The sequence below is a fragment of the Adelges cooleyi genome, unplaced genomic scaffold, assembly GCF_023614345.1.
Source record: "Adelges cooleyi isolate 19-005CV unplaced genomic scaffold, UGA_ACOO_1.1 ACOO_flye_CR_arks_rails_tigmint_CR_PRNA_376, whole genome shotgun sequence".
In the NCBI taxonomy this organism is placed as follows: domain Eukaryota; kingdom Metazoa; phylum Arthropoda; class Insecta; order Hemiptera; family Adelgidae; genus Adelges; species Adelges cooleyi.
Window position 1 is genome coordinate 14110561 of NW_026096053.1, and position 15082 is coordinate 14125642.

Sequence of the window (15082 nt, forward strand, 5' to 3'; positions counted from 1 at the left end):
ACGCATGCGGCAACAATTGATTGGTTGTCTTCAAGTTTTGGCGATAATATTGATATCATAATCGCGGGTCACTATAACTTTCGTGGCACAACCTTTTCAGGTAACAACACTGGTTTAGCAGTTGTCGCTCCCAGTCTGTTTCGATAATATCATTCATGATTGTGTTTTCCGTTGACCCGTGTTCGAGTCCTTTAGTTACACAGTAGATAGACCACGCCCTCCCTTGAACAACCCATCAAATCCAACGCAAGTTAATCGGAATTTCAATAGAAAAAACTTTGACGACACATCAGTTGAATTAAATACAATTTAATCGGTGCAATTTATTTTCCCGCGAAAACAATATTACTGCCGATTTTCGAATTCGATAACGAATATTTAAACTCCGCGCTGTGTGTCTGGGTCACAGGTAAACAAACGTTAATAGATAATTGAGGTGGTAATATGCTTATAATTATTGTTTTTATTTCGTTATCGTCCGCGTGCACTCTTTGCCCGAATAGGCGCTATTAATTAAACGATTAAATAATTAAAAAAAAAAAAAATTAAAATTAAATATACTTTAATTAGAGTCGATACACGAGAACTATTAGTCTCTAAAGCCAACAATCGACTAGATAAATATTGTTAATCTTGGCGGAAAACCGGTTTTTTTCACACAACTCCCAGTCGCGTTCAGTTATCGCTCGTCGACGACGTTCTCGAAAACCGCATATTTAACAATCATTTTATTCATTTCAATTCTTTTGCCGACCTCAACAGACAGTATAATATCCCGCAGCATAATATTTTCTACAGCAGAGAGCTGTCTGTAGTGTGTAAAATCAATGATATTAATCTGTAGCATAATCAATTAATAAAAGCGAGCTTTTTTTTTTAAACGAAGTCAAATTAATTGGTGCTCTCGAACAGATAACCGTCAAACTTTGTGTCATCAACTTGAAATTGCTCGTAGAACATCAAACTAAGATTCAGGTAGTGATGGAATTATATTAATAATGTATTATACGCACGTTTTTGTAAATGTTTGCCTAATCTGCACAAACGTTTTTTATCAGAATAAACTGACTATGTTTTAAGTATAATTATAATATAGGTAGTTTCCTTTATAACATAACTTTTTCGTAGCAAAAAATTAACACAAGATTAACAATCAATGATTTTACTCTGCAATACAACCAGAATAAAAGCAAGAATTTTTTAATGTTTAAAAAAATACTTATAAATAACCCCTAAAACTTTTACTTAAGTACTCAAAAACATACTACGATCAATCTAAAGGGGGATGTTCATAAAAATATTGCTATGATTTGATCAATTTTTTTTAAAGATTTAACGCGATTATTTAAAAATATATAAAATCTACGAAAAACATCATTTTCCGCGAATTAAACTATTGTCCCGAATGGTTTTCTTCTGTTTAATATGTTTTCAACTAAAATATCCTAAAACAAGTGTCAATGTATGTACTATAATATAATACAAATCTAATCAAATATTTAATACGGCGTTATCAAATTTCGCGAGTTTTCAGAGTTTGATAACATGATTTTAATTTTTTTTGTTAATAAATAAATATAAATACTAATCAAAAGCCGATTACCAACAACTAATACGATATGTTTATTTTTTTTACTATTTGCCTAATTAATAATTAATTGTTAATACTTAAGCTACTAAAAGTTTTTAATTGTTTTAGTAATTAATAAATATAGATACTAAATAATCAAAGACTGATTACAAACAAGTAATTTGATGTACAAATTAATAAATATAGTATATTATAATTATGCTCAGTTAGGAAATACAGTTTGAAGGAAAATTATGTAAGCACCATCTTATCATATTATCCATGTTTAATTATAATATATATTTACTGCCCTTCCTCCTTTTTTTTCTCTTAAAAATTCCATTATAAAACAATCCTTATTAGTTATGTATTTTTCACGAAATTCAACTCTACAAAAAAAGCGTATTAAAGCTTACTTGCCAAACCGACATTAAAATATACAATAGGGTGTACTTAAACGAGAAAAAAATTCAGCTACCAATACCTGCAATTCAAATGATGGTGTTAGGCAGCTTAAGATTGAATAATTGCTATAATTGAGGAGCGCAATAGTTGCCTAACCAACAAATAAAAATATGAATTTAAAGTTAAAATGAACTTAATTAAATTTATTTTTTTTCAAATTAGAAAAAAAAAATTTGGAAAAAAATCGAATTACTAATTAATACTTTTGAGTAATTAAATAATCAATTTTAAATTCAATTCGATTTATTTAGTTATATTTTAATAAAACAAATTTTGAATTAGTTAATATTATAAGTTTACCAATTTTAAATATATGTTCTAATTTTTTCGCTAGACCACCTATTGTGCATAACACCCCATATAATCTATTTTCAGTAAGTGTACTTTATAAGATAAGGTGCCTCTGCTATAATAATATATACCTTATACTAAAATAAATTGATTATTTTGAAATATTGCCTTATCGTATTGGAGTTATACTTATTTCACCGGTTTATTACGACTTTCTACATTGGTAGATATTAAACGCATAATACAAACTTTTCTAAAAAAATATGGAAATTGGCTTCAAAAAAAAATTAACCCCAAAAACATATAATTTTATGTGCAACTTAAAATATATCAAAAATTAAAAAAAAATTCCCGCCTAAAGGGTGGGGGGGGGATATAATTATCAAAGTCAATTGAAATTTATAATATACTATTTTTAATGAGATTCCCGTTTATTATTGTTTTAAATTTCTGTAAATTATAACTGTTTTATCCAATTATCAATAAAACAAAAAAACGAACTTGACTCGAGTTAAAAAAATATAGACGACATTTTAGTGCGGTTCATGTTTAGATGTTCATTTTAAATTTCAAGATGACATTTTTAAAATGACAAAATATAATTAGTATAGTAGGGTATTTATAACATATTTTAGCCAATTTTGTATACAACATTTTTTTTTTATCCAATTGTAGCCCGTAACATGAACAATGGAGTATTAAAACTATAATTGCTCTTCATAATAGTTCTAATAGTATACAAATATTCGGTGATAATATTCCCATAGGCCATAATAATAAGGCACATGCGTTCCTTGGGTCCTTGGCAACGCAAAAATACACACATGGTGAAATTCTCAGTGACGGGTCAATAAAAAAAAAAAATAGGTAGTAGGGAGTGGACCGTTGTGTTCAGCGTTTGCGTTCCACTAGACTATATTGAACAATTATTCTGTGGAAGTTCACGGTCGTGTATCAGTTGATCATTTACTACCATATTATTATAGCTATGACCGTTAAATGAAATAACTACTGCTTAAAGTTCGGATTTGTTATTTGTCACATTTTCCATTTCTGTCGAAAGAACATAACACAATATCTATTATTTGATCTAAAACCAAACTTTGTGACATCAACTTGGATTTGCACATAAAACATCGAACATAAATTCAGGTAGTGATGGATTTATACATTAATAATATTATATTATTATACTCACATCTTTGTAAGTGTATGCCTAGTTTTTACAAAACATTTTCATCAGAACTGACTATATTTTTAATAGTATTTATATTTTATTCTATTAAAAGACGACAACTCCCATACCAAATTGAAATCTTAATGATTTCTTGTGGGGCCCATGGCAGTTAAGAGAGTTATGTAATTTAAATAATTATATCTAAGTGTACTCATAAGCCCAATACGAAATAATTTAGATTAATCACTTGGCATGGGTGTTGTCATCTTTATATTAACTAAATATTAATGATAAAACATTTTTACACAGCAAAAATGAACACCAGAGAAACAGTAATAATAATCCTTTATGTTAATGTGTGAAATTGCTTGTTACATAGTCCACTGATTTCATTTGGTAATTAGTGATAAAAAGTTATCTACATAGTTAAGATCTATACAAACAACATTGTAGTTATAACCCAATTTTAAACTGAAATATTTGTACAATCAACACAATATTTGCATTTAATTATGTTTTTGTATGCTAATTCTAAAAAATGTGTAAAACATAATATAAAGGATTTCCTTTGTCCGTGACTATTCCTCAAGTCAAAAATGTATTATACAATAACTAAATTAAAAAAAAACCGTATTTTCAAAAATATCTAATGGTGATATATTTTATAGGCCACAGTAATGATGTTTTTTTTTTTAACAGTTCAAAATAAAAATAATTTTTTTTTAAAAATTTACATTAATTTTGTAAACTTTTATTTAATTTAAAAATCTCAGATAGCTAAATTGTAGGCCTGATATTTTTTTGAATTTGTATAGTGTAATTATAATTGATTCCCATTAGACATTCATGCCGTCCTAAAAATAATTTGTAATTTAGTTATTTATTTTTATAATCTTAATTTGAACGTGTAGTTCACTATTTTTTCCATACATCAATTTATTAAATTTCAAATCATTATTACTCGATTTTTTTTGTTGATATATTTCTACAAAAATAGAACATTTTCGGCTGGGAACAATTGATGGAACGATGACTTTGATAACCTTCAATATTCACCATGATTACATATTAACTATGTAACATTATGTTATTTAGCTATTATTTTTCGTTCCAGTCATGCGATACTTAATGACTGTAATATGAATTGTATGACATTAATCAACCGTTTGCTAACGTATTTTTTTTATTTACGTTCATTTAGGAAGCAAAAATAATTATTACATAGGTACATTCTACAAAAAAAAAAAAAAAATATATATATATATATTTGTTCATAATTTGTAGAATGCAATGTTTATTACTAGGAATAACTATATTGGTAGGGCCAAACGAAATGTTTTTTAGTTTAAGTTTTACTGATGCAGTGGAACGTGATGCTTTTCAAACCGAATAACCATTTGTACGTTTAAATGTTTTTACTTTTAACTAAGTCAGTTCGTGTTCATAAATATTGTACATTACTTTTATATTTTTTAAATATTCGACTATAGACAAAGGCTGTAGCCTAAATTTTTAGCTACTATTCCTAAACACCATCAGCTACGGTAGAGTTTCTTTGTTTTAATTGATAATATATTGTAATAATTTTCTATTTGTTCACTTTTGCTCCTGACCTATATTCAATAATGTTTCTTTTTTAACTGTAAATCTTATCTAAAACGTTACATAATTGGTCATCCGTTATTATTTAGTCAATTAATTTATAATTATTTGATTACATTAATAATATAATTATTTGAATAATTTTTCTCCTTAGCCATGGCCGTAGCTAGATAACGTTCAGACCACCGACTCGCTGAACATATCATCATCGACTTCGATTCGAAGTGTTCGTTTCGAAATGACGTCAAAACCTTTGATGTCCGGCAAGACGGTTGATTTGGAGTTCAAAAATATCACATACAAAGTAAACTGTTGGCCGGACACTTTTAAAATAAGTAAGCGTCATAATTTCGTTGGCTGTACAATATTTGTTCAAAGGATTGGAGTAATATTATTTTTTCTTTCAGAGCAAAAAACCATTCTCAATGGTGTGAGCGGGAAGTTTAGCCCTAGTCAACTGTGTGCGATCATTGGCTGTTCGGGCTCCGGCAAGACTTCCTTGTTGAACATTTTATCCGGTTACAAGTCAGTTGAGATTTCATGTATAATTTTTCTTGTTACATTTTTTGAAAATTATATTAGTTTTATACATCTGCCAAATTGCGTTTACCGATTAGTTTAGACGTACATTGCGCCAGCACCGCCTTTTAAGAAATCTTTAATTTTCCACGTGCCGTTAATTACTAGCATGTAATTCCCATGAATTTGCAAGCCTAGTTCAGAATTCGCCCGATAACAGTTTAGCTAGAACAACAAAAATACCATAGTTTGGTACTGTTTACATTAATAATTATGTAAATAATTATCATTGTGCAAATAAATTCACAATAATGTATTGTACACAATTCAAGTACATCTATTGGCTACTATCAGCTCTATGCGTAGTCTTAAAAGTACATCTGTACAGGTTCAATCGGTCATATACCATGGCATATATAGTATGTAGTTGAATTTTAGATTTCTTAATTATATTATTGGGTATATTATGTTATCATACGATTTACTTACTTTGTTTCTACTGAAAATGTTTCTAAAGTATTGCCCAATGAAAGTATAAAGTGCGTCACGTGAACTAGTTTCTGGTTTTTTTTTTGTCTATATAGCAATAGATTTTATACAATAAAAATATCAAATTTTTTATACTGTTGTACAATATAGATAAACAATTATGCAAATTGATTAAGGTTAGGTATAATCTTTAATCTGATTTGTTTGCTATTAAAATACAAATAACTCTGCAAATTGTAATAATTAGGCAAAACTAGACGGATAGAGTTTATCTATAAGTAGTTAACCCCAACTTATACATATCAATTCATAACGACCTTTACCTTCTTACTGTAAAACAAACTGCTATCCTATTAGATATATAAACAATGTTGGTACATATTTATGTAATTCAACTAAAGTTAGATATAATATTATGTTTATAACAACATCTGATTTGATTTGTTTGCGTTTGCTATTAATCCTTCACTGCACAATGTTCCATACATGGAACAATTGTATTTATTGTTTATATCTGCTCATGCTATACATCTTTGTATGCACAATGTTCCATAATGTTCCAAATTCTTTAATTAGCGTTTTCCATGAAACCAAAACTCAAAAAAAAAAATTATTACAATTATTTTAAGTAGTATTCAGTACATTTATAGCATATGGTTAAAAAACAATTCATGCAGCGAAGGGTTAAAATACAAATAACACTGCAAATTATAATAATTAGGCAAAAATAGACGGATAAAGTTTAAAGTAGTTAATCCCAACTTATATATCAATTCATAACGACCTTCACCTTCTTCTACTGTAAAACAAACTGCTATCCTGTTAGATATATCAAACACTTTCACGACCGTCTCATAAATCGTCCAAACCCTCTTATTAAAAATCTGTCTTCCCACATGATAACCCTAGTTAATAAATGTATATATTTCAGAGCGAGTGGTTACACCGGCACGATATTGGCGAACAATAAACCTCAAAAATTGAATTCGTTCAAAAAACAATCATGTTATATAATGCAAGAAGATCAACTGCACGAACGGCTCACTGTCAGAGAAGCAATGCGGTTCGCTGTAAAACTAAAATTCTCCGTTTTGACGTTGGACAAATCGAAACAAAAAATGGTATTAGGATACACAATTATATATTTTTATTACTTGTTTTGCATATACCTACCACCCACGCTGCAATAGATTCCAGAAGTTGTTGTGCCGCATGTACGCCAACTCATTTTAAACTGTGAGCAGCACATGGAACAAATATTCATTTTTTGGAAATAGTATGGACTTGAACTCCATTATAAACTCCAGCCATGTTGAAACCATTATCAAAGCCTTCTCCCCTGCAATCCTTGATGTTTAATCTATCTTCTATCAATTTATTTGATATTTCACCAGCTAGTCCTGCTCCAGTTTTCTCGTGCCTTATGCTAAAGTCAACGAACGATTCCTCTGTTGTCCCTTCTCCATCAACGACAATTTGTGCATATCTTATTGTTTCAGTTTACACTGCTCTTGGTGACAAGCGTCTGGATAATGGGAAAATATTTAGATTTCTTTATTCTATTTAATATGTTTTCATGTTTAACTTGTTGCCTATAAGTGTAACTAGTTCATTTTGAATAATACCAGAAAAATAACTTTAATTTTACTGTAATCTACTTATATCTTTGACATTATTTACATGTTCGGCTGATAAAGGATCATAATGACTTATTAATTCGATTAGGCCGAGAAAAATTCCACAATAGATAACAAATTATTAATAGCCTTATCATCTTTTAATCGTTTTTCATTACCTTCCAATCTACATAACATGTTTGATGGAAATCGCTTAGTTCACGAAATTCAAGGATTTAAGTGTTGCCAATCGCTAAAACTGTTGTCAAAAAATGGGGAATTTCGATTATGATCTTTATTTTTTTTAAGCAAACAAGGAAAACAAAATAGAGCATCTTTACTAATACTATACACTAACTACTGTCTTCTCACATTTTCATCATTCGGTAGAGATTTAAAAAACCATTTACCATCAAAACGCATCCCGTCTGCATTTAATGGAAAGCAATGATACGGTTTCTGTTCAACAATATAAGTTCGAATGTTATCTGTCAAGAGTGGTCAACATCAAAACACTTTTTGTATTTATTTAACAAATTTTTATCTTTCTAAATAATTTGTTGTTCAATATTCTCTTCTAGGTTCAGTGAATTTTTTGACGTTGATCCCAATTGTATTTCAACTTTTTTTTTAGTTTCAAATCATAAGTATTTTGTTATTGTTCTGTTTGTTCTACAAGTGCAGCACAAGCGACTTCTTCATAATTTTCATTGTTAACTTTTTGAGTTAACCAATTTGTCATATTTGTTGGCAATTTTTCGTTTTTATTTTTTGTTCCTTTCATTTTCAAACCATGCACCAGAATGGTTTTTTTTTTAAGCCATTATGTTTTTATTTTACCTATCCTATTAAAAAAAGGTTAAATTATGAATATGCTGAAAACGATAGTAGTAATACTAGATATTCAATACATTTATTTGATACTTTTTAATTTTTTTAAATAAAACATTTTGAATTTTATACCGTATACAATTTGTATAATAACCTAATACGGTATGAGTATAATATGGAACGCCTACTACAAATTTTAATGCACGTATAAAATTAAAAACATTTTACTACATCACTACTTATTGGCTATAATAATACTTATGAAACACTGTAACTAATGTAGACTATAATATAGAAGGTTTAAAGCTGTAGGTACTTAGTTAATTGAAATCTTACGCTTACTAGTAAACATCGTCTTGGGTACCTTTAAATATTTAATATTTCTCAAAATGCAATTACACAGTCACACAAAACACTACAAACAGTTACAGTTGTAATAAAACCGACGTTGTCATTGTACACGTTGTTTTGAGCATACAGAAGAAAGTAAACGTTAATGTTAAACGGACTACACGATCATCAATAGACGAAACCACGAATAAACTGATAAACTGAAAAGAGAAACGACTAACAATACATTATAATTGAAACGATAAAAACAATACCTAATCAATTAAGCGGGTACTTCACGAATAACAGGTCACGTATAGGTACAGTTATGCTATCAACACATATATACATAGATAACAATCAATGATAACATAAATACGGCCCTGTTTGCGATGAAGTTGTCTGCACTCTTTGTATAGGAAACTGGATAAATAGATTGTATATAGTATTTACAGTGTGATATGTTATCGTGGCGTGAGATATTGAGTATATCTCACTGGATTTAATTAATAATTACATTTTTTTTATAGTGCTTTTATTCTCTACCAATCTAAAAATAGTTAACGAAATCTATGCGTTAACAAGTTTCGAAAGTCGATATAAAAATAATCAGTTTGGAAGGGTGGTAGGAATATGAAAATTGAGATCACATTATAGGAAAAAAAAAAATTAAACCCAGTGAGATATTGAGTGGTCCGTGATAAAAAAAAATCACCCCGTACGTATATTATATTATTTTACATTTTTAGATGGACTCGATTTTGAATAATTTAAATTTGCACGGTTCGTGCGATACCCTGTCGGCCAATTTGTCTGGCGGTCAACGCAGAAAGTTATCGTTCGCCTTGGAGTTAATCCACGACCCGAGAATAATGTTCTTCGACGAACCCACTAGGTAAGGTGTACAAAACAATCGTTTTCCCGCGAGTATTATAGTAACTGGTACAAGTGCGCGTTACGGGATTGACAATAATTTTGAAAATGTCAAGTACTCTGAAAACATAGACGCTTGGCGATTGTTAATATTAACACGTTGGCTGCCAAGCCATTTTTCATAGTACTCTCTTTTGGTATACCACGAGCGCATGTGTTTGATGCGACGCTAACGCAACCTACTTGAAATTGTACCAAATACCGCTGAAAGCGTCTTGAATACAAGAGGTTGTCTGCCTGTGATAACTGTGGGAGTCTGCTGGGTTCTCTCAAAAAAAAAAAAAAAAGAAAGAAATTCCATATTAATTATCCAATATGACTTTGCTAAATTTGCAACAACTCGTTATTCGATTAACCCCTCTAAATGAAAAATTCTGGCGCCCATCACAAACGTGGTCTTTCGTTCTCCGCCACTCTGTATAGTGTATTGACTAATAACCAACTCTATATTGGTCGCTATTTTTCCCGTTCAAGTGGTCTGGACAGCGGGTCGGCCAAACAGGTGCTTCTGACCCTGAAGGATTTCACCGAGTCCGGTCGCACGATAATCAGCACTATACACCAGGCTTCTGCCGTGCAGCTGCAAACGTTCGACGTCTTGTACGTGCTCTCCCCGTCTGGGCAATGCGTGTACCACGGACTCGCGTCGGCCTTGCCGGGCTTCCTGGCCGACCACGGGCTGCGGTGCCCGGCTTTCCACAACATCGCAGACTACAGTGCGTGCAAACATAGGCCGACGCGCACTGTTCGCATAAGATTTAATCGGTTTTTTTTTTGTCGTTCCAGTCATCGAAGTCAGCGTCGGAGAGTATGGCGATCAAGCTGATCGTCTGACGACGAGCGTCGACAACGGCAAATCGTCACGGTGGATGGCGATGACGGACGGCAAACAGCTAGGCCTCTCGGTCGGAGATCAGAAGACGTCAGGTCGGTTGATAAAAAAAAAAAAAATCCCAGTTCAACGACAAAGTCACTTTAAAACAAACACTCCGATGCGAATCTCTAAGGGGGTAGAAATAAAAAAGCTGAAATTGATATCTCTCTCTCTCTCTCTCTCTATGGTTTCAGTCCGTAGATTGGTTTGCAGCCATCTCTCATTATTCCCTCTTATCTGCTTTCCTTTTCGTTTCTACATATGAGTCACATCCTTGGTCCTTCAATTATTTGTTGAATGTATTCTAATCTTGGTCTTCCTCTACGGTTCTTTCCTTCTACTCGTCCTTCTATAATCAGTTTTAACAATCCTTCGTGTCACATTATATGGCCTATCCACTCGTTTTGTCTTCTAACTATTTGTTTCCATAGTAATTTTCCTTTTGATATTCTTTCCAGTACTTCTTCGTTGGTTACTCTGTCCATCCAACTTATCCATAACATTCTTCTAATATACCACATTTCATACGCCTCGAGTCTTCTTCGTCCTTTCATTGTAATTGTCCAGGTTTCACACTCATATATATTTTTTCTTGTTTTTAGACTAATGTTTCTTGATGTTAATATAGTTTTGTTGCTAAAGACTATTTTGGCTTGACAGATACATTTTATTATTTAACTTGTATTTCTTCCATCATAGCTGATTGCACTTCCCAAAATTGATATAAGCATTGTAAAAGTCGTATTACTAAGAGTATTAGGCAGGATTTGTTATCAATAATATATTTTTACAAACACCTGTTGACTGTTAAAAAGAAATAAAGAATAAGTTTTTATCCGTTCTAGAGGAAAATGTTTATAATATGTGTATGAATACCTATTTCATACAAATTTGCAACTAGCTCGACTGGTTTTAAAAAAGTGCAGTAATTTAAAGTTAAAAAATATGTAATTTGTTTGGGTATTCTTCACGATTCTGAAGGGCTAGGGGTGAAATCTGTGCGCCAACCAAGTACTTTTTCGGTGTTCGATGTTTGATTTAAAGAGTTACTATAAATGAAAAAATCAGTTTGGTGGCTTAGCAGATATCGTAGACAGAAATACATTTTAAAAAACAACACAATATTCTATCATTACTCTAAAACAATACCTTCTCAGTTAAGCTAAAATTAACTAGTATTATATTATAATCACGCTAGATAGTGTACAATATACCGTACGACGGAGGTGATTATTATTATTTGTTTTTTTTTTTTATCAGAAAACCTATTTGCGTTATCAAATAATAATGTTGCTGGCCGGACGTTCCACAATTCGACGATTGCCAAAGCACAGAAACGCCAAAGTTTCGTTCAGTTTATCACGATATTGCATAGATCAATGATTCAAACGAGGAGAGAAAAAGTAGGTACTTAACAATGTATTATTGCACTAAACACTCGCCGGACACATTTAACGGAAAAACATTTAATCATAGATATGTTATCTGATATCATTTGTATTTTGTTTCCTATCTCTTATCTCTAACTGAAATGGCGACATGAAATTCCTTGTATCCAGCCCAATAAGACAATATCCATGTTAAAAAGTAAAAGATGATTTAAGGAAAAAAACAAAAATCCTCATTAACGCGCTAACAAATTTACATAGTATGATAGTTTTGGCATTTATTTTTAAACGTTGGATGTTGATATGTACCAAAGTTGCCCACCTATTCTTTAAAATAGAACGTGTAAGAAATATTCAACCGCATCCGTACGAAGGATAGTCTTATCTATATTGTAATACTGGCGTTTATTATTTTGATGATATCGAATTGTCTTTTAGTTTTATATTACAAGACTGCTGATCAACATCTTGCACGGGGCCATGTACGGGTACATATACTACGGAATCGGTAACGACGCCGCGTACGTACAAGACAATTTGAAACTGTTGTTTTTCACCATAGTGTGCGTTGCATTCACGTCCAGTTCCACAATGATATCGAGCTGTAAGACATCAAACGGTATTTCACATAACGGTTAACTAATCGACACGGTTTTTTGTGGTTACAGTTCCATTGGAAATGCGAGTACTCACAAAAGAACACTTCAACCAATGGTATTCGCTGCCGACGTTTTACATGGGCTACACGATTGTCGACCTGCCCATCGAGGTAACGCCATTCGAGTTGTAACTATCTTTTGTAAAAAATGTCTTCTTGTTCTTCTTCATCTTAGCCTCACACTCCCAACTACATGGGGCCGGCCACCCTAGTCATACACCTATCCATACAGCTCGATCTCCTACATCTCGTTCGATCAGCCCAGCTGTTCATATATCACTCTCTATTCCTCTCTCTCATTCATCTTCATAACAACTCTCGTGACCAAACTATCTCAACCTATTCTCTCTCATTTTCCCCACAGTTGATGCAATTAACAAGTAAATACATAAGGGGGAGTTTACCTCATGTATTCATTTCCTATTCTGTCCTCCCTAGTCACTCCACTCATCCATCTTAGTATTATCATCGCTGCTACACTCAGTTCAGTTTTCTTGTCTACTGTCCAACATTCCGACCCATGAAACATTGCTGACCTCACTAAATGTCCTATACAATTTACCTTTCAATCTTACATTCAGGCATCCTCCAGTCACACAAAACACCTGACGCTCCGCTCCACTTCATCTATCAACAATGTAACCTATTTTTCGTACTTAAACACATTCACATCTTTTAAAGAAAATGTCTTAAATTCTACTTAAACGATTTCGTTTAAATCAGAAATTGATGTTTCAGGTTTCGTGTACATTTTTGCACTGTACCATCGTTTATTACTTCACCGGGCAGCCACTCGAATGGTCGCGGTTCGGTTACGTCACACTTATGATACTCATGGTCGGACTCATGGCACAGACTGCCGGCATGTTTTATGGCACCCTGTTCAGGGATTTGAGAGTAAGTTTTTTAAACGTAGACACCATCTTAGACCACCCCCTCATTTTGGCGGTTTTTGAACGTGGACATGTTAAAGTCTAAAATTCCAGCGGACATTTTCGTGTCATCGTCACGAAATCTGTTACGTTTGTTATGTAACAAATTTATTGAAAATTTAGACTTTGGGTCGACCCGAGAAATTTGTGATTACAAAATAAAAAAGTTACAGTGTATACAGATAAAAAAAAAACACACATCAGAGTAAAACCAATACCTTCTCGCTTTGCATCGAAGCTAAAATGTTAATAATTATAAACAGTATAATAATCTGGAAATAAAAATATAACGAATTATTTGAATAAACCCTTAACCACTAGAATGACGCTCAATATAGTTAGTACAGCAACTTACTATACTTAGCTACTTCCTCACCATATAGATACTTACTCTGTTTATATGCAGTGCGCTACACTTCTATCGATGGTCACATTCATGTCGTGGGTTATATTTGCCGGTGTGCTTATAAGGATTCCCGATACTCCGCCATCGTGGCGATGGTTGTACGATATTTCATTTTTCAAGCACGCGTTGGAAGGAGTGCTGCACAGCGTTTATGGATCGGATCGACCCGATTTACAATGTTCTGAAGTAAGTTCATAATAGAACACCCGCCGAAATGGCCAATGGGCAACGTCGAGTTCAGCTATCGAATAGTAGACTTCTGAGCGAGTATAATATTTTGCGGTCGTTTCTTTCGCAGGTCCATTGTTACAGCACTTCGCCAACGAGAGTGTTAAAAGAGGTCGGCATGCCAGTCGATAAGTATTGGATCAACATATTAGTAATTTCGACAATTTATTTGGTCCTCAAGTTATTAGTTTACCAAACGGTAAAAAGAAAGCTGATTGTTCATTGGTAGTGTTGATTCGGTTGGTTTCCGGCGAGTGTTATAAAATTCTGTAAAATGTAAGATATCTAATTTAAGTAAACAAGTAATGTTATCGAAAATATGAATTATTTTACTTGGATAATAGTATTACTATTTTATCAAATTATATTAAACAAAATGTGTATTAACGGTTATTGTGAAGTGCTAAAAAAAAATCAAACCAAACATCTATGTTAAAATATAAAAATGTATTTTTATAATGTAATATAATTATTTTTATGATTGTTAAATTTAAATTCATAATGAAGAATTTTATTATGTGTTTACAATTTTTTAAACTACCTAGATCAAAGTCAAAAATGTATACTAATGTTGCTGTATGTTAATTTTAATAAATTTAATTATCAATTTAATAGTTTGTAGTAATTCATTTTAACATGATAATGTTTTTAGGATCAGGTTTGATATTTTTGGGTCATGCTAAATGCGTAGCTATGTATTATTACACGTGTACAAAATAAAAACATATAATAATAATATACAATACAATAATCTCTATTTATTTAAACGAGAC

The 15082-nt window shown here is 31.8% G+C and overlaps 1 protein-coding gene across 3 annotated transcripts; it reads left to right on the forward strand.

Moving 5' to 3' along the window:
- The first annotated feature begins 680 nt into the window (after positions 1 to 680).
- LOC126840479 (ATP-binding cassette sub-family G member 4-like) lies at positions 681 to 14826 on the forward strand. Of its 3 annotated transcripts, none has more exons than XM_050576243.1 (13): positions 681 to 975; positions 5260 to 5440; positions 5513 to 5630; positions 7045 to 7234; positions 9640 to 9785; positions 10298 to 10539; positions 10610 to 10750; positions 11958 to 12100; positions 12524 to 12689; positions 12754 to 12854; positions 13482 to 13640; positions 14082 to 14267; positions 14380 to 14826. In XM_050576243.1, exons 2-13 carry the CDS (start codon positions 5344 to 5346, stop codon positions 14536 to 14538), a joined length of 1848 nt encoding a protein of 615 aa, XP_050432200.1. In that variant the 5' UTR covers positions 681 to 975; positions 5260 to 5343; the 3' UTR covers positions 14539 to 14826. The 3 variants fall into 3 exon arrangements, with proteins under 3 accessions (XP_050432200.1, XP_050432201.1, XP_050432202.1); XM_050576244.1 differs by lacking the exon at positions 681 to 975 and adding an exon at positions 3216 to 3478; XM_050576245.1 differs by lacking the exon at positions 681 to 975 and adding an exon at positions 5029 to 5047.
- The last annotated feature ends 256 nt before the right edge of the window (positions 14827 to 15082 follow it).